The sequence below is a fragment of the Artemia franciscana genome, chromosome 8 (genome assembly GCF_032884065.1).
Source record: "Artemia franciscana chromosome 8, ASM3288406v1, whole genome shotgun sequence".
In the NCBI taxonomy this organism is placed as follows: Eukaryota; Metazoa; Arthropoda; class Branchiopoda; order Anostraca; family Artemiidae; genus Artemia; species Artemia franciscana.
The window spans coordinates 11470815-11491011 of record NC_088870.1 but is presented as its reverse complement, the minus strand read 5'-3'; the positions used below and the strand labels follow the sequence as shown (position 1 = coordinate 11491011).

The 20197-nt window shown below is 38.2% G+C and overlaps 1 protein-coding gene across 1 annotated transcript in view; it reads left to right on the top strand.

Annotated features, from left to right (window-relative positions):
* The window catches only part of LOC136029980 (codanin-1-like), a gene marked incomplete in the record, with an annotated part of 262581 nt that overhangs the window by 153157 nt on the left and 89227 nt on the right, over positions 1-20197 (top strand). The window contains 1 exon segment of the mRNA XM_065708554.1: positions 17644-17869. Coding sequence (XP_065564626.1) covers positions 17644-17869 — 226 coding nt within the window.

Here is a 20197-nt window from a genome sequence, read left to right as displayed (position 1 = left end):
CCAAATCATTTTATTTTGTTTGAAAATGTTTCTTTGATTTCTAGGGACCAAGGTTTAAAGCAAACTTTCAGGGAAACAATCGAAATTAAAAAAATTCTATTCAAGAATAATTCCATAAACAGAGATACAGGTGAATTTGGATTGAACTCAATTTATGATAATTTACTGAGGTCAAATAAAGTAAGTATCACTTCACCTAAGAGCTATGACCTCTGCCCACGTAATACGTCAGTTAAATCTAATGAGCCGGAACCGAAAAGGTCAAGGAGATTTGCCTCGGCTGTTGCATTGAAAAAAATAAGAGCAATAAACTATATGTAATTAGTTTATTAGGTATAAATTCTGTTTATTTTTATATATGTCTTTTAGTTTTACTGTTGATGATGAAAACTGTGTATGTGTTCGAAATATCCAGTTAAATAATTTTATATTTCACTGTCAATAAAAAGGTATCATCCCTATTTTGAACTGTTTTACTTTAATTATATTCTTGAAACTCAAGACTATTGTCAGGTGTCTTACGATCTTTCTAGCCTCAACATCTCTTTATTCACTTATGCTGATGACATTTTTATCCTCAGCCGAACTCGGGACAAAATATCTGGAACTTTCCAAAAACAGCAAACAGAATACTTAAAATCTGGTTTTGAATTTAACGTGAAAAGTCCGATGTAGTCCTTTTTAACTGGAAGACCCACTTCATGATGAAATTGTACTTAGAAATTCAAAGATCCGCCGGTCTGATCAAATCGTTTGTCACGGAATTCCCATGTGACATACAATTTCTCACTCTCATCATCTCCAAACGGGATGCATCAAGTGCCGCATATCATCTTTATGTGCTTCCATTGTCTCTGCTAAGCGTCATTTCTGTCGCTCTTATATGTCAACACTATACAGCACTGTTTTTCTTCCCCAGAGCCTATACATTGGACCCTTCTGCAGGATTCTTACAAATGCTGATAAATTAAAATTCCGCTCCATTTTTTTCCGGATTGCAAAATATCTACTAACATGTCCAATTTGGACCCACAGGTCAAAGCTCATCAATAGTCTTCATTTAGTAGGTCTTACTGTAGATTTTTCTAAAGTTATGGAAAACTACAACAACAGATTTCAAACCATGGTTGAAACCAGTAGTGATGCCATAGACTTTTAAAGAGAGCCATAGGGGCGGGGGGGTGTATAAATCGAGCTACTAGTCCTTTAAGACTAGTGCGCGCATTTGGGTCTTATGCAATACTATAGTGCACCTGTTACGGTACAGTACACCTACGTCATAAGATTTGCTTGTTACTTAATAGTATATCTGATAAAAAAGTTCGTGGTAACGAACTGTGGTAAGGAGCGACCCGGCTCTATAGTAACCAAAACTCTAAAAAACGGAATTTCGATACCAATAGTTACATCAAAAGGATTGCATTTTAATGTTGATTTTAAATATATAAGTTTTATCAAGTTTAGTCCTACCCATCAAAAGTTACGAGCCTGAGAAAATTTGTACTATTTTAGAAAATAGGGGGAACGCCCCCTAAAGGTCATAGAATCTTAACGAAAATCACACCACCAGATTCAGCGTATCAGAGAACTCTACTGTACAAGTTCCAAGCTCTTATCTACAAAAATGTGGAATTTTGTACTTTTTGCCAGAAGACAAATCACGGATGCGTGTTTTTTTTTTTTTTTTTCTTTTTCCCAGGGATGATCGTATCGACCCAGTGATCCTAGAATTTTGCGAGAGGCTCATTCGAACGGAAATGAGAAGTTCTAGTGCCCTTTTTAAGTGACCAAAAAAATTGGAGGGCACCTAGGTCCCCTCCCACGCTCATTTTTTCCCAAAGTCGTCGGATCGAAATTCTGAGATAGCCATTTTATTCAGCATAGTCGGAAAACCTTATAACTATGTCTTTGAGGACGACTTACTCCCCCACAGTCCCCGTGGGAGGGGCTGCGAGTTACAAACTTTGACCAGTGTTCGCATATAGTAATGGTTATTGGGTAGTGTACAGATGTTTTCAGGGGGATTTTTTGGTTGGGAGGAGTAGTTGGGAAGAGGGGGTTAGGTGGGGAAACTTTCCATGGAGGAATCTATCATGGGGGAAGAAGATTTCCATGAAGGGGGCGCAACATTTTCTAGCATTATTTAAAAAAACAATGAAAAAATAAATATGAAAAAGTCTTTTTCAACTGAAAGTAAGGAGTAGCATTCAAACTTAAAACGAACAGAAAATATTACGCATACAAAAGGTTCACCTCCTCCTAATACCTCCCTCTTTACGCTAATTTTAGTAATTTCAACTATCTAATCTACGGCCTTACTGTTTTAAAAAGTAGAGTTGTGAGAAAGAGTCAAACTTTAGCGTAAAAAGCGGGGCGTTGATGAGGGAACAGCCCCTTTCATATACGAGGTAATTTCTGCTCGTTTTAAGCTTTAATGTCGCTCCTTACTTTCAGTTAAAAGACTTGTTTTTTTTTAAATTGAATCCTTAAAAAAAAGCCGACGCTGGCCAGGGCTTGTTTACTTCAGGATTTCTTTGCTAGTTAAATCATAGGGTTTGCTTGTGACAAAATAGGGTTCGTTAGAGTCCGTTAGTCAAGATGCAAACGTTACCTCATAGTTTCTTTGATTGTTTAAAGACCTAGAGATTTAGGTAGGAAAACCTTCAGGGACCCACTAAATCACAAATTCTTTGGATGTTCGGATCAAAAACCTAAGGGTGTAGTCAAAAACCTTCAGGGGGCCCGCCAAATAATGACTGCCTACGAAGGGTCTAGCATCCAGTTTTACGGGAGTACCCTATCATCCCATTCCACCGGGGGGGGGGGACTTACAAACGATTCCTAGTGGGCTCTAGCATCCAATTTCGCCGGGTGATGCCTTACAACCAATTCCAACGGAGCCCTAGTATCTAATTCCAACGAGGCCTAACATCCCGTTTCACTGGGGTTCCCTAGCAACCTTTTTCACTGGATGCCCCTAACAGCCTTTTTCATTGGGGGTGGGGGTCCCCTAACGTAACCTAGCAACTTTTTCCACTGGAGACCCCTACCATTAATTTCGACGGGGTAGCCCCTAGCAAGCAATTCCAACGGGACCATAGATTCCAATTCCGTTGGGGGGGGGATTAGCAACTAATTTCACCGAAAAGACGTTTTTAAAGACTTTTTAAGATTTCTAGGCATGATATGCAATAGGGGAATGTTTACTTGTGTTACGGATGACGCAATCCCGCCTGAAATACAAGAGTTCAGTTTGCTGTGGGGGATCTTCGCTTGTAACCGAGGAAGGCGCGCACGTAGTATGTCGGAATGAGCTATGCCGATCTTCTAGGGCCAATGGTTCATAAAGGTCACTCTTGGGGCATACAAAGAAGAAAAAAGAGGAAAAACAAACAAATAAACACACATTCATGTTTTGAAAAAAAATCTAATTTCCACATTTTTGCAGGCGGGATCTTGAAACCTTTATAGTAAAGTTCTCTTATGTTATCAATCTGACGGTGCAATTGTTATTAAGATTCCTTGACACTGTGGCGGTGCTTCCACCTGCTTTGAAAAATTACGTAAAAGCCCAAAAGAGGGATTTTACAGAAGACAATAGAACTCTCTTTAAGGAAGAAAGAAATGACCGATAGACACTCTACTTCTTTTAAAGCACTCCGCAAAGATTGTCACAAATCTGCTAAGGCAGATAAGCAAGCATATTGGTCTAATGTAGCTTGTGAAATGGAAAAAGCTGCTGCACGCAATGATTCACGGAAACTCTACCAGCTCCTTGGCGAATCAACCGGGGAAAAGGAGCAAAGATCTACCCCTATGCTACTTAGTAAGGACAACAAGCTCCTCGCGAGCAAAGAAGATCGTATCGGACGATGGCGTACTCACTTCCAGTAGCTCCTTTACCCACCAAAAAAATGACCACAACCAACCCATTCCATCCCACGACAGTTCTGAGTCACCATCCGGGTATGAAGATTGCAATATCGCCCCTCCAAGCAGAGATGAAGTTATCCATGCCATAAAACTATTAAAAAATAATAAAAGTCCTGGTATTGACGAATTACCAGCCGAACTTCTCAAGGCCCTTCCAGAAGTGGCTATCGATGAGCTCTACAACTTACTCACGGATGTCTGGGTCAATGAATACATTCCTGAAGAGTGGAGGACCTCTGTAATAATTCCTGTATTTAAGAAAGGGGATCGAGCCGATTATACCAATTATAGAGGAATTTCTCTGATACTGAATTCTGCAAAAGGTTTCACAATAATAGCATTAAATAGGCTCAGAAATATTAGAAACGATTGGACGAAGCCAAATCAAGCAGGGTTCAGACCTGGTATGGGATGCTGCGGTCACATTTTTAGCCTGAGACAGATCCTGGAACACAACCTTATACACCAGCAACAAGTCCTCATTGACTTTGTAACGGCATTTGACTCGGTGGAGAGAAACGCTATCCGGAATACGATAAGGATGATGGAGTGCCAGAAAAATTGTCCATTTAATTAAGGCTTTTTACGTGGAAACAAGGGTATTTGTAAGAGCAGACAGAGAAATCTCTAAAGGACTATCAATTGACGAAGGAGTGTTACAGGGTTTTACTCTATCGCCAATTTTATTTAACTTTGTCTTCGACCAGATTATGAAGACCTTTGACAAATACAAAGGTGTGAGAATCAGTCCAACACTATCACTAACTGAACTTGATTACGCCGATGATGTAGATATCTTGGCTGAGTCTGTAACAGAAGCACAGCTCATGATAGACGACATTGCTGCTAGATCCCTTGCTACCAGACTAAAGATCAGCCAATCGAAAACAAACTCAATACGGACCTCCGGGCTAGATGAAACTCCGATTACATTAAATAGCATCCCAATCGAGAAGGTTCAAAATTTCAAATATCTAGGCTGCCTAATAAATCCGAAGGGCGAAGCTGTAAAAAAAATACAAAGCCGATCTCCGCAGCCCAGGCAGCATTCATTCGGCTTCGGAAGTGTATCTGGTTACGAAATGAAATCTCCCTTCGAACAAAGCTCCGGATATATAACGCTTTGGTCCTCTCTGTGCTTCTTTATGGTTACGAAATGTGGCCCCTCAGAGCTGGGGAAGCTAATGACCTGAACGTCTTCCACCACAAGTGTCTGCGCTGTATTCTTGCCCAGCGTCTCTCTGACCGCGTTTCTAATGATGTCATCAGAAGAAGATATGGTGATATGCCACTTGTCTCTGATGTTGTCGAAGCGAACATCAGAAGGAATAGACAATGGATTCAGTTGATCGAGCTAGTCGCACTTGAAAGAGAACGATGGAGGGACGCTTGTCGGCAAATTCTGGGTGCCATGATGGGCCCGGACAAAACTCAAACGTGACGTAAGTACAACTAAGTAAGATGGCTGACTCAATGAATTTCATATATTTGTAATAAGCATAGAACGCCAATTCGTTTGATATATCCATTGTTATGAAAATTCCGTTTTTTAGAGTTTTGGATTCTACCACGAGCTGTTTGATTCGATTTATCTCTAGTGCAACAAGTGAAAATGACGGAAAGAAAAGAAGCATATGATCTGTTATTTCCGAGTTCATCTTAAAATTACGTAGTTTTAATTTAATGCATGATTTTGAAACGTAGATATATTAGTTTTAACGCATTAACTAAAGCTTTATTACACAAGTAGTTATTCACTCATTGTTCATTTTCATGAAAAACTTGAAAAAAACAGATCTTATCCAAAGAGATATTCTGTGAAGCTATTTGGAAACGATACAATTCCCGGTTGGCATAGATACATGCTCTTTTATATTAGTCGATTATCTCTTGTGCAGCCAAGGAAAAAGAAGAAAGCAAAGACGAATCTGGCCCAGCAATTTTACGAGCTTTCCAGGGGGCGAAATTTATAGCTTTCCGGGTCCCCTTTAATGCCACAAAAAGATATTTAATTCCTCTTTCCGAATGTCACTAAATTCTGACCTTGCTCAGAGTTGCCACCCCCCTATTCATTTAAAAGGAATATTGGGAGACAATCAAGATGGATAAAGCTTTTACGATTTAGTATCCAATAAATTGTTCTCCCAGAGATTTCCAAAAATGCAGTTTCCCAGATATAAGTTACAAAAACTAGGCGCCAAGTTTCTTTGCGTTAATTAGCCTACTTGGAAACTCGATTTTATTGAAATTCCGAAAAAATTCTTAGAATATATTACCAGAAATTTTTGCTTTATACAATTTTGTAAAAATAATCTTTAAGTTCATTAGGTTCAAAATAGGAACGTATAGAGTGACATGCACCCGTCTACTTCCAAACAGTTCAGTATTTCCATTCAAAAAAATAGAGAAACCAAACAGTACGTGGTAACGATGTAAGTAAGAAGCAACTCGACCCAATAGTAACCGGAATTCTTAAAAAGGAATTTTATTCACAATTAATATATTAAAAGAATTAGCTTTTTACGCTTGTTCCAAAAATATAAAGTTTGCGAAGTTCAATGTTAGTCGTCAAAAGCTACGAGCCGGAGAAAATGTGTCTGGTTTTGGAAAAAAGGGGGAAATAAACCCCCAAATAGTCAATGAATCTCGACAAAAATCTCACCTTCAGATTCTGTGTTTCCGAGAACCCTACTCTGGAGGTTTCAAGCTCCTATCTACAAAAATGGGGAATGTTGTGTTTTGTGCCAGAAGAAACATCAAGGATGCGAGTTTATTTGTTTTTTTTTCTCAGGGTGATCGTATCGACCCAGTTGTCCTAGAATGTTGCGAGAGGGATCATTCTAACGGAAATGAAAAGTTCTAGTGCCCTTTTTAAGTGACCAAAAAATTGGAGGGCACCTAGTCCCCCTCCCACGCTCATTTCTTCCCAAAAGTTTATTTGTATTCTTTTGTGAGTGTTTTTTTCTCAGGGGTAATCGTGTCGAACCATGGTCCTAGGAGTTTGGGAGAAGCTCATTCAAATGGGAATTACAGGTTCCAGTGCATTTTGGATTGACCGGGTATATTGGAGGTTCAGAGGCCCCCCTCCCGGGCCCCGTTTAACCCCAAAGAATCCGATTGAGATTTTATAGCCATTTGGTTTATTATAGTAGAAAAGTTCAGTGACTTTCCCTCTGGGGATAACACGACCCCCTAGAGCCCCCAGGGAAAGGGCTAAAAGTTATGTAATTTGCCTATTCTTTACATATAGTATTTGTCATTGAAAAATATACGGAGAACTTTCTGAATGGGAATTTCCTGCGAGTGTGGGGGGGGGTATTTTTCTCGGGGGAATTCCCGCGTAAAAAAATATTCCAGGGGAAATTTTACACGAGGAGATTTCCCGCTATGATTAAAAAACACTCCGAAATTAAATAAAAAACAAGTGTTTTCCGACTGACGGAAAGAAGCAACATTAAAACTTCAAACGAACAGAAATTATTCTATATATGCGGGGGGTCGCCCGCTCCTCAATACCCTCTTTGTGCTAAAGTTTGACTTTTCGTCACAAAAGAACGACCGCTGGAACCCACTGGTGGATCCAGGGGACCGAGGGACCCCCTTCCAAGATTTTCTGGCTCTCTCTTTCCCTGTTTTTTCCTTTTTTACTCTTTTTATAGAATAAATTTGTCAGTTTGGTCAATTATTGGCACCTTTGTCACATTGGGCCCCCCAAGATTTTACTCATTGACTGTGACGAAGGATTGTCACAAACGCATGCCAACCGATTTAGAATTTTCGAAAACTATATTCAGTTTCCATTTTCAGAGACTTTAATGCTGCTCTGCGGCATATTTGTTGCTAAAGACACCCACATCCCCCTCAAAATCAACGGTTAGTGTAGACACAATTTTGAAGCTTCATTTAATTGAATTTATTTCATCGATGCTTCATAGAAATATGTACAGTGGCGTCTTCATTTTTATTGTTGCTAAAGACACCCACATCCCCCTCAAAATTAACGGTTAGTGTAGACACAATTTTGAAGCTTCATTTAATTTAATTTATTTCATCGATGCTTCATAGAAATATGTACAGTGGCGTCTTCATTTTTATTGTTGCTAAAGACACCCACATCCCCCTCAAAATCAACGGTTAGTGTAGACACAATTTTGAAGCTTCATTTAATTTAATTTATTTCATCGATGCTTCATAGAAATATGTACAGTGGCGTCTTCATTTTTATTAACGAATTTTTTAACTTTCATTCACCTTTCAGATAAATATAGAAGAGAAGATTTTTTGTTCACTCCTCTGAGGGATAAAGTTTGGATCAAGCCTCTAATACAGGCGACCATTGGGGAAGCCCTCCCCCCGTTTAACCTACAGAGAAGTGGGAGGTGTGGGGGTCCTCTCCTATGAAAATGACAAAAGCTGTTGATTCATATGCTGAATTTTGAGTTGCGTCGCTTATGCATAGTTCTTCTCGGACAGATTGTATGTGCTGATGATGTCAACCATCTCCTCGCCGTGGGGTTCGAAAACGGAGACGGTGCTTCAGAAGTATCTAGAGCAACCTTTGTGTAATGAGCGGATTCTGGCAGCTCTTGTTTCGTCGAAAGTGACTCAGAAAAATAGGAGACATTTTTCCCTAGGAGTTAGGAAGCACGTCAAAGCTGCTCTGCAGTAATTGTTGGCAAAATGCCCTCTGAGCAACTAGTTTTTACGAAGCCTTAGCTGTTTCAGCCTTCCGAAGCCAGATTCCCAGCCGATGGGTTGCAGTGATGTTCTCTACGTTGCAAGAGAACTCCCGTTTGAAACGAACATAGAGAAAGTCCAGCGAAAATTGTTATTATTACAGTTAACCCTGTGTCACCACCAACGAACAATACACGGATTGATAGCTATTGGCAAAAGGGTCGAGTAGTTAGAGCAGCTGTTTTGCTCTGCCATGGAAGCGCAGATGTTGAGCAAGGATTTTCTCGTTCAGCTCAGTTGGTGACTAGCATGCAAGCTTGTACAGACGAGCGGACCATAAATGCTAAAGCTTTTGTTGCTGATGCTATGTGAAACTATGAGAACAAACCCAAGCTTGTGCTGATCACAAAGAAACTGAGCTAGCCACATCAGCTAGATCTAGCTATGAACTTTACCTTATTGGACGAAAACATGATGAGTTGGAAAAAGAAAAGCTTGAAGCTTAAAAGAAAGACAATGAATTGGCAGTCCAGGACCTGGTCCAGAGGAAGCAGAAAATTGCGGAGCTAGAGTCGGACATTTTACAAAAAAAGAGATGGCTAAACAGAAGAAAGAAATCGATGATACTCCTCTGAAAGAAGCAGGAGAACGTATGATGGAAGCAGTAGAAGAGAAGGACTTTTTGAACATTGGTCTGGCTCAAAGCATGCTGGAAGCAGCACTAAAAGCTCGTTCCGAAGAAAGGGAAAGGGCAAATGATGCTTAATTTGTGGAAGTACTTGTTTTGAAGAGAAAAACAGAACTGATTGACTGCCTTTCAAAAAAAGTATAAGAAATGATGAGGCTAATAATGTTAGGTGTAGTTCTACCAGTAATTGTTACACATACTCATGGACAGTAATCGTACGGTTTGTTCTGTTCGTAAACATTCAACAGTTCTACTTTACTAAGGTTGTTTGTTCCTTGTACCTTAATCAAAGTTGTGCTTTGATTAAAGTTCTTTTTTTGTATGAGCAAATAAATTACTCGAAGATAAAGTAAGACTTCCTGCCTTCTTTTCTGTAACCTCACGGGCTTTCGGAGGGGATGATGATCATAAGGCAGTAACTGGTACTTGTTTAGTTTATCTGCCTGTGCTTTGAGCGCCTCTTGGTAGTCGATTTTTGTCGCTTTTTTTTAATTGTGAAAAAACTAGTCACTTTTTTGGGAGCATCGTTGCTGACGCCTGACGCTGGTGCTATTCATGTAAAAATATGACTTAACTTGTCTTAACTTCGCTTGAGATGGGACACCTTAAATTGAGGGTTTTTGAAAATGATGATTTGAATGATTGTAGTTTTGATGGATTTTAGGGTCTTTTTTTCATGTTCTCAAATATTTTCGCTCGCAACTATGAAAAAGTTTTCGGTTAAGTCTGAGTAAAAATTGCTAATTCCCAAATAGTATTATATAGGAAACACTTGTCACTAAACGGTATCTTAGAGCACCCGTTTTTTTTTAATTTCGGCTACTATGAGACTTGGCTCACTCTTAACCAGGCTGCAGCTTCTCCTGCATTCATGATATGTTCCCCGAAAGACTTCTGATTTTGTTTTTTTCGTCTACTTTATTTATCGTGACCTATTACTTTGTTTCTCCTTTAGACTAGGAATAATTTTTTTTTCTCTCTTTTTTTTATAGTATCTATTTCCTTGACGTAAACTCATTACTTTGTTTCTCCTTTAGACTAGGGCTGAACAAAGAGAAAAGAGTAAATAGAAATAGTCTCCTTGGGAACTTGGAAATAATGAATATAATTTTGTCTGTTGGTAACAATCAGAAATCATGTGGCTCTTTTCATAGAAAGTTTCAGAACATCCTGAATATGATTCCGATGAATAAGAGATTTACTGTTTCTGCTATGATTAATATCAAATAAGTTGTCTCTTCTTTGTTTTTGTAATATCTCACAAATGCCTCTCAGTCAACCAAAACTGTCTTCAGGAACATATTAGGCCAAGTAGCGTAAGTTCTTTGTCCCACCACCCCCTATCTACTCTAGTCAGTACCATGTCTCCTCGATTTTATTTCAGCTATCATCCTTATGATTGCCAACGTCTCTAGCTACTAACCAATCACTAATCTTAAATTATCTAATTCTCTAATTTTCCAATTTAATCTTCACTAATCTACTCTGCAATCACTAATCTTCAGCGCTGAAGGAAATGGCACGACGATACACAACGGGTACCTACAGCGCGTATTTGTCGTTGTTATGGTTTTAGCTGTAACTGCCTGTATAACGGCCTGTGTGCTTAACTTCAAGTCTTTCATCAACCTTCAGATCAGAAACAGTGGCGTAATTTATCAAAATACTTTGAAGGGGGGGGGGGGGGGGCGTAAAGTTAGAGCCAATTTTCCCAAATTAAGTGAAAATGACAATAAAAGCAAGAAATTAAGCTATTTGGTACCATTAAGTACTATAAAAGTAATATAGAGCTACTTTATAGTACTATAAAGATAAATATAAACTAAAAAAAAAGATCTGTTTCTGTTGATGCTTGAATTATGCAGATTTATCGTAGTTTTGGCAATACTTTGGAATAAACAAAATTTCAACTGGGGGGAACTGGGGTCTGGGGGGCAAACCGAGGTGTGGGAGGAGCAGTTCCCCCCTGCCCCATATCAAATTACGCCCCTGTTCAGAAAAACGACTACCTGCTGCGAGTTTATCACTACTATGGCTTTAGCTGTAACTACCTGAACAACGGCTTGTGTGTTTATATTAAAGCCGATCACTAATGTTCAGGTTGGGAAAAATAGTGCAATGATAGACAACGGGTACCTACTGTGGATATTTTTCATTTCATGGTTGCACCCGTTCCTGCCTAGATAGTTGGCCTATGTCAGTTTGGCCTACTCCCAGTCAAGCACAAGTCTTCAGCTCTGAAAGTAATTATTTGACGCTACAAACCGAATTCCTAGAGCTAAGCGGGTATTATGCGCTACGGTTTTTTATGGCACTTGGTATTAACCAAGTGACATATAGCAATCGCAAATTCTGTCGGTCTGTCGGTCTGTCTGTCGGTCCCGGTTTTGCTACTTTAGGCACTTCCAGGTAAGCTAGGACGATGAAATTTGGCAAGCATATCAGGGACCGGACCAGATTAAATTAGAAAAAGTCGTTTCCCCGATTTTACCATTTGGTGGGGAGTGGGGGGCCGGTTAATTCGGAAAAAATGAAGTATTTTTAACTTATGAGCGGGTGATGGGATCTTAATGAAATTTGATGTTTGGAATGATATTGTTTCTCAGAGCTCTTATTTTAAATCCCGACCGGATCTGAAGACATTGGGGGGAGTTGGGGGGGACCTAAAATCTTGGAAAACACTTAGAGTGGAGGGATCGGGATGAAACTTGATGGGAAAAATAAGCACAAGTCCCAGATACATGATTGACATAATCGGAACGGATCCGCTCCCTTTGGGGTAGTTGGGGGGGGGGGGCGGGGTAATTCTGAAAAATTAGAAAAAATGAGGATTTTTAACTTACGAACGGGTGCTCGGATCTCAATGAAATTTGATGTTTAGAAGGATATCGTGTTTCAAAGCTCTTATTTTAAATCCTGACCGGATCTGGTGACATTGGGGGAAGTTTGGGGCGGGAGAACCTAAAATCATGGAAAATGCTTAGATTGGAGGGATCTGGATGAAACCTGGTGGGAAAAATAAGCAGAAGTCTTACATACGTGATTTACATGAACGGATCCGCTCTAATGGGGGGGGGGGGTTAATTTTGAAAAATTAGAAAAAATGAGGTATTTTTAACTTACGAACGGGTGATCGGATCTCAATGAAATTTGATATTTAGAAGGATATCGTGTCTCAGAGCTCTTATTTTAAATCCCGACCGGATCTGGTGACATTGGGGGAAGAGTTGGGAGAGGGAAACCTAAAACTTGGAAAACACTTGAGTGAAGAAATCGGGATGAAACTTGGTGGGAAAAATAAGCACAAGTCCTAGATACATGATTGACATAACCGGAACGGATCCGCTCTCTTTGGGGTAGTTGGGGGAAGGGTTAATTCTGAAAAATTAGAAACAATGAGGTATTTTTAACTTACGAACAGGTGATCAGATCTCAATGAAATTTGATAATTAGAAGGATATCGTGTCTCAAAGCTCTTATTTTAAATCCTGACCGGATCTGATGACATTGGGGGAAGTTTGGGGCGGGGGAACCTAAAATCATGGAAAATGCTTAGATTGGAGGGATCGGGATGAAACTTGGTGGGAAAAATAAGCAGAAGTCTTACATACGTGATTTACATGAACGGATCCACTCTATTGGGGGGGGCGGGTTAATTCTGAAAAATAAGAAAAAATTACGTATTTTTAACTTACGAAGGAGTGATCGGATCTTCATGAAACTTCATATTTAGAAGGACCTCGTAACTCAGATCTCTTATTTTAAATCTCAACCGGATCAAGCGTAATGGGGGGCAGTTGGGGGGGACCGGAAATCTTAGAAAATACTTAAAGCGGTGAGATCAGGATGAAACTGGATGGGAAGAATAGAAACCTGTCTAAGATACGTGACTGACATAACCGGACCGGACCGGCTCTCTTTGGTGGAATTGGGGGGGGGTAATTTTGAAAATTGAGGTATTTGTAACTTACGAAAGGGTGACCAGATCTTAATGAAATTTGATATTTAGAAGGATCTTGTGCTTTAAAGTTCTAATTTTAAATTCCGACCAGATCCTGTGGCATTGGGGGGAGTTGGAGGGGGAAACCGGAATTCTTGGAAGACGTGAAAATTGGGGCATTTTTATCTTACGAATAGATGATCGGATCTTAATGAAATTTGATTTTTAGAAGGAATTCATGTCTCAGAGCTCTTATTTCAAATCCCGACCAGATCTTTTGACATTGTGGGGAGTTGGAGGGGAAATCTTGGAAAAACACTTGGAGTGGAGGAATCGGGATGAAGCTTGGTGGATAGAATAAACAAATGTCCTTGATACGTGATTGACAGAATCGTACTGGATTCGCTGTCTTTGGAGGAGTTGGGGGGAGGGGTTCAGTGATTTGGCGAGTTTGGTGCTTCTGGACGTGCTAGGACGATGGAAATTGGTAGGCGTGTCAGGGAGCTGCACAATTTGACTTGATAAAGTCGTTTTCCCAGATTCGACCATCTGGGGGGCTAAAGGGAGAGGAAAAATTAGAAAAAATTAGGTATTTATAACTTACGAGTGGGTGATCGGATCTTAATGAATTTTGATATTTAGAAGGACATCGTGACTCAGAGCTCTTATTTTAAATCCTGACCGGCATTAAGCCTCTTATTTTTTTTTTAAATCAATCTATTGATACATAGAATTTTGTTAGAGCTCATACCATATGAGCTCTTGGCTCTTAGCTCTTCTCGCCTCGTCACAAGTGCCATATGAGCTCTTAGCTCTTGTTGAACATGTCATGAGAAAGGCTTTGCCTCCACTAGTGAAACTCTAATTAATTCTATAGTCTCCCATAGTCGTATATGCTATAGTTCTCCATGGTTAATATGTTTCTTAAATGACTCTGGGTTTTATGTGTTTTGTTTTTCGTCCATTTCCTTGACATTGGCTCATTACTTTGTGTCTCCTTTATACTGGGACTAACCAGGAGAAAAGCGTAAATAGAAGTAGTCTCCTTGGGAACTAGCGATTAATGAATATAATTTCGTTGGTATTATAGTTGACAGCAATCAGAAACCATGGGGTTCTTCTCATAGAAAGTTTCATAGGTTGCTTAGTGTGATTCTGATGAATATAATATTTATTGGCCTCGGTGTAGTTTGTATTGTAGTCTCGATCGAAAAAAAAGCGAATAAACGCAACTCCGAATGACGTTGCTATTTTTATTAATCTTGGGTGAAGTTCCAAGCCCAGCCAGAGTGATGCGAGATCAAATCTGCGAAAATAAAGTTTCGAGCACTGTCCTAGTGAAAAAAAAGTACATTCCCTAGAACTGAAGCTCAAAGTTGCCAGCCGTTCCCCTCAAAATGTGTCAAGAAAGGCGATGACAACCAGTTCGCTAATAATGCTTTTCGATAGCCAAAGAGCTACCTATAGCCTTTTGGGCTAGTAAATATTGAAACTGTATATATATATATATATATATATATATATATATATATATATATATATATATATATATATATATATATATATATATATATATATATACATGCACATATAACATCCGTGTATATTACAAGTTACTATGCATATTGCATTGTCACTATATATATATATATATATAGTTATCACATTAGTTATATTGTTAAATAGAAAGCTAGAAATTTAAAGAAAGGTCAATATAGTGAATAAATATTTATATGTAACTATAAATTCTTGGATAGATTAAGTTTAAAAAAAGTTTTATTTTTCAAATGAAAGTAAATAGTAACATTAAATGGAAATGAACTATTGAGGGGGTTTCCTTTCCCCTTTGTGATAAAGTTTGACTAGTGTCTAAGTGAAAACATTTATAATTCAAAGCATACACCCTGTTCGTGCGTGCAAATTTTTTATTTTCTATGTAAATTGACCCATCTTCCACGAACCATATATTAACTTATACAAAAACATTACCTTATACCCTTATACCATATATTACCTTATACCAAAACATTTGTTTTTGAAGTATTGATGCAAAGGAGTCCAACTTCAGCGTAAGCTGTGGGGCACGAAGTGATATTTATACCCCTCATATACAGGATTCTTTTTATCTGTTTTGATTTTTAATGTCACTTTTTTAAACCGCTGTTGAATCATTAGATCACTGTTCAGGTTTGCAACTGAGTTGGCGTAAAATACCAATGATTTGAAAAAAAAAATCTCTAAAGAGTAGTTACTTAGCCCCAAGTATCTAAAGCTTGGCAAAGGTATTTACAATCAAAGTTTTAGAAAATTGAGGAGGAGTTTATCAGATAATTTATTACGGGAACAGTCTGGGGTACAAACATCATATTTCATTTTAGGATATTGTTTGGAATGAATGCCAGAGAGGGGCTGCATCCTGCTATGTGCAGCTGCTGCATATCCCTACTGCAAATAACTCTAGTAGGGTGTTTGGATCCCAAGGGATCCCTTTATTCCCCTCCTTTGGTACGGAATGATAAAAAGTTATTGCTTGCATTGAATCTTGCTTTTCTTTCAAAGAGCAATATTTAATTCCTTCAGTTAGCAGCAGTTTCCTGAATCCTTTTCTTCCCCTTGATATCCAAAGGGTGCTTACAATTTCCCGAATTCTCAGAAGTCCTTTTTCAATAAATTCTAGTAGTTAACAGAAATTTTAATAAAATATGTCAATTTACTCCTATTTTAAGGAATAATATAATCTTAGCTCATCAGCTACACTTAGATATAAAAGATAAGTGTAGATAGACTTAGATAAGAATTATTTTGTCCTTAATAAGTTGTAGCATGTTTTCTAGGTATTTTTCGGTGGGGCACAATAGATATGTAGAAAATATCAGAAACAAACAGCGGTTATGCATTCATTGAAAGAAATACTAGACAAAGTGGCAAACATAATGGGAATATATCCTTGCAAAACTAGGTTATTGACATAAGCAGTTAAAGCCGGTTGATCCAAGGTCAATATTACTGGGCAACATTTAAAAATAAAATCTAATTCTTTGCTTTGGGGATTATTTTTTTTCTTGGTCCACTTCACAGTCTGCGATGAATTTTTTGGCCCCGATAATTCGGGTATTCTGCCCTTGCAAATACTACTAGCATTGGTCTTGTGGGACTGGGGTGTTATGCACTTATAAATGGATCATTCTTTATCTAGAGCAGGGACCGGGTATTCAGCTTTCCTAAATGACATCTCACATCCTCACAGTTAAATCTCTTGTTTTGCCCTTGAAACTATTATAGTCGATTGTTTTCAACTCAAGCACTCAAAAATGACCCATAGAACAGAAGCAGCGAAAAGATTAATGTTAAGGGGCTCTTTCAGGGCCTCGGTACCTTTGGATATTAATTTTTTTTTGTTGAAACTTTTTTGTTTAAAATGGATATTTAAATTTTGGCGACAAGCCGTTTTTGGTCGAGAAGAGCCCCTTGGGGGCCGGACGGGGCCTAGTGGCCATCCAACTGTTTTTAGCTCTTAAAAGGGCACTAGAACCTGCAGTTTCCGTTCAAGAGAAACCATTTCCAAAATTGTAAGGCCACTGCTTCGATACGATAATCCCTGGTGAAGCGAAAAAAATGTGCATTCTTGTTACACAAAATGTTAATTTTGTAGTTTTGTAGTAGTTAGAAGTTGCTTGGTTACAATTTCTTAGGAGCTTTGTAGTTCTGGTCTAATTCTCATCAAGATCGAATCACTTTTGAAAGATATTTATCCCTTGGTCTAAATAAATGTAAATTTATATAGCTAACAATTTTCGATAGGTAACTTTAAACTTAATAAATTTATTCTAAGCATAAAATGTTGATTTTTGTATGTATTATTGTTTCAAAACTTTCATGTCTTAGTATTTCGTTTACTATTGGTACATATTGCTCTTTATTTACAGTTCTATTACTCCGGCCTATATGTAAAGAATATCGAAGACCATTACTAACCATCGAACTAGGCAAAGATATGATTGGTCATGGTTTTTGCTCTGAATGAAAATTAATCTCTCATTGAGAAACTTTTGGTGTTGTAAGTTACGAGGAATATTACAAAGTATACACAAAAATAAGGATATTTTAAATTAGCCTTAATGTCTAGTATACGGTGCAATGCATATTCTGGCGGAATCCGGTTCAATGCGTATGGCTACCAAGCTTTTCCGGTGTCCTTTGGAGTATGCATACCTCACTGTGGAAAACACGGAACTAGCTGTATATATGGTATTTTTGAAGTTTGTAGTACAAAGTTGGTTTGTTTACGTGTAAAATAGGGACAAATTTACTCACAACGACAATAAAAAGCATAAAATAATAAGTTAAAAGACATCCCATGAAAGTTTTTTAACATTTAATATTTGTTGTTTTGTTTTTACTTCAGGATCAACAGCATAAAGTCAATGAACTTTCTGTTCGACTCTCAGAAACCTTGAAGCTGAAATCAAAATCTTCATGCACGAAGTTAGTTTGGGAGCCTGCCCTTTCCACGATCAAGGCATTGCTTCCTCCAGAAACTACACAACAAGTTTGTGAAATTGTCGCCACGATGGTACAGCGTGCTGCTCAAGAAAAAGTCACTACCTGGATGGAACTTCACACCTCGAATAGTGAGTCATTTTTGTATCTTTAGTATGTGCGTTTTATATAGTACATTCACGTTCCTCTTGGAAATGGTACATTTTGACCTTAGAAGCCAATGGGTAATACCTCATCTATAGAACCTCAATGGAAACTAGAGACAACTTCAAAAGACAAGATAGAAGCCAAATGCAGAAGTTTTGCAAAAAAAAGGTTCGCAACTTCAGATTTTCTGGAATAATCTGAATATAATAGCCCAAGAATGGAGATGGGCTGTTCAAACTTTAACCTAAAAATAGAAAATCTAAAAAACTCGACTTAAAAGAACAACATACCTCCAACTTGTTTATTGTTCTAGTGGAAAGGAGCGCTCATGTATACTTCATGAATTCTTCAGCTCCATGCGGCCTAAGCAAGTGGTATTTGCAAAGACAGATGGCTTGAACTACCGAAGCAAAGAAATCCACCGCGGCTTGCGAAGGGGGCCAGGATAAAAAAAAATAATAGCCAAGTCGTGGATTTTACTTCTTATTGAGGCCTAATAATGTTAATCTTACACCGGCCCGCCTTCAATATTTAGCTTTGTCAATAATTTAGTTCTGCCAAAGTGTACTTCCATTAAGTTTACCACTTTATCTAATATTAAGACATCTCTCGATGAGAGATTCGCTTCTCTTTTTTCGACAGGCATATTGGTTCTTATCCGACAATTCCCAAAAAATACAGCCTATTATAATTTATTAGAGAGAAATAAAGCTTTGTCTGCGTCCCTTTTTTTATACCTTATTACAACTGATAAGCTTAGATTACAGTATTCCTTAATATTGGAATAACTTGTCATATTTTCTTAGAAACTCTGGTAACTACTACAATTTCTAAGATTGAACTTAAGATTGAAGACAATTAATGAAACTGCTTCTAATTGTCTGAATTCCTTGCAGCTCTTTAAAGGAAAAGCAAGATCCGATGTATGTAATGACTTTTTGTCATTACAGAAGATGACCCCTTGAAATTCTGAAACCCCTATCCGACTTTTTGGGGAAGGTATATACCGCACCTGCATATAGTTGGATGCAACCCCCTCCCAATTTTGGTTCCAAAGACCGCTCTGGAAAAAAACGTGATCTACCTCTTCGAATGGACTGTTCCCTTTGATAAATCATCTGATGACCCCCCACCCCTCCCTATCGAATCACCTCCCTAGAATTTTAGCCATGTATAACTTTGACAAACATCAAATATTTCATTTTCGAATATATTCTCGTATATTTCGAAAATATTTTCCGAACTCCTACCAACCGAAACGTCCTTGATAAAAAAAAATCATGTTTTGTAGGGAAGGGGTTGGCCTTTCCGCCTCCCCCCACGAAAAAAAAAATAGGAAATCATGTCCTATTGCTAAAAATCGGACAAGTATGCGGAAAATATTAGAAATTATAGAAGACAACACAAAAAACTTGATATATTGACGGTAGGCGTACGGCCCAACATCCCTAATCCCCCTTTATACGTGTTTAATCTTTTCCTTTAGCTTTCAGGTCATTGTCTGACGGAATTAAACAAATCTTGTGAGATCTGTAAACATCAGCTATTCTTCTTCTTCTTCTGTAAAGCTTTTGAGGTTCATACTGTGTTCACTTCAGCTTAAATGTGTAGTATAACTTCCTGATCCATCCTTCTTCAGGATGTTAATTAAATAAAAAAAAACAAGTTTTCTGAAAGTAAGGAGCGACATTAACACTTAAAACGAACAGAAATTACTCCGTGTATGAAAGGGGCTGTTCCCTCCTCAACGCACCGCTCTTTACGCTAAAGTTTGGCTCTTTCTCTCTATTCTACTTTATAAAACAGTAAATAACTTTAGCGTAAAGAGCGGGGCATTGAGGAGGGAACAGCCCTTTTCATACACGGAATAATTTCTGTTCGTTTTAAGTTTTAATGTCGCTCCTTACTTTCAGTTAAAAAAAAGTTGTGTTTTTTATTTGATTTCTGGACGTTTTTGAATTAATGCATGTTCGATCTTGGGTCTCTGCAAATGAATAATTAAAACGAAATTAGCGTATTAATTTTTTTGGCTAAATGGCTTTCTCTTAGTTTTGATCAGAGGACTTTGGGAAAAAGGGTGGGGGGCCTAGTTGCCCTCCAATTTTTCGGTTACTTAAAAAGGCAACTAGAATTTTTAATTTTTAACGAACGTCTTTATTAGTAAAAAAAATATACGTAACTTACGAATTATCTTACGTAACGAACTTCTATATTCGTATATTTGTATTATGTATATGAGGGGGTTCGTCCCCTCTTTAATACCTCGCTCTTTACATTAAAGCTTTAAGTTTGTCCCAATTCTTTAAGAAATA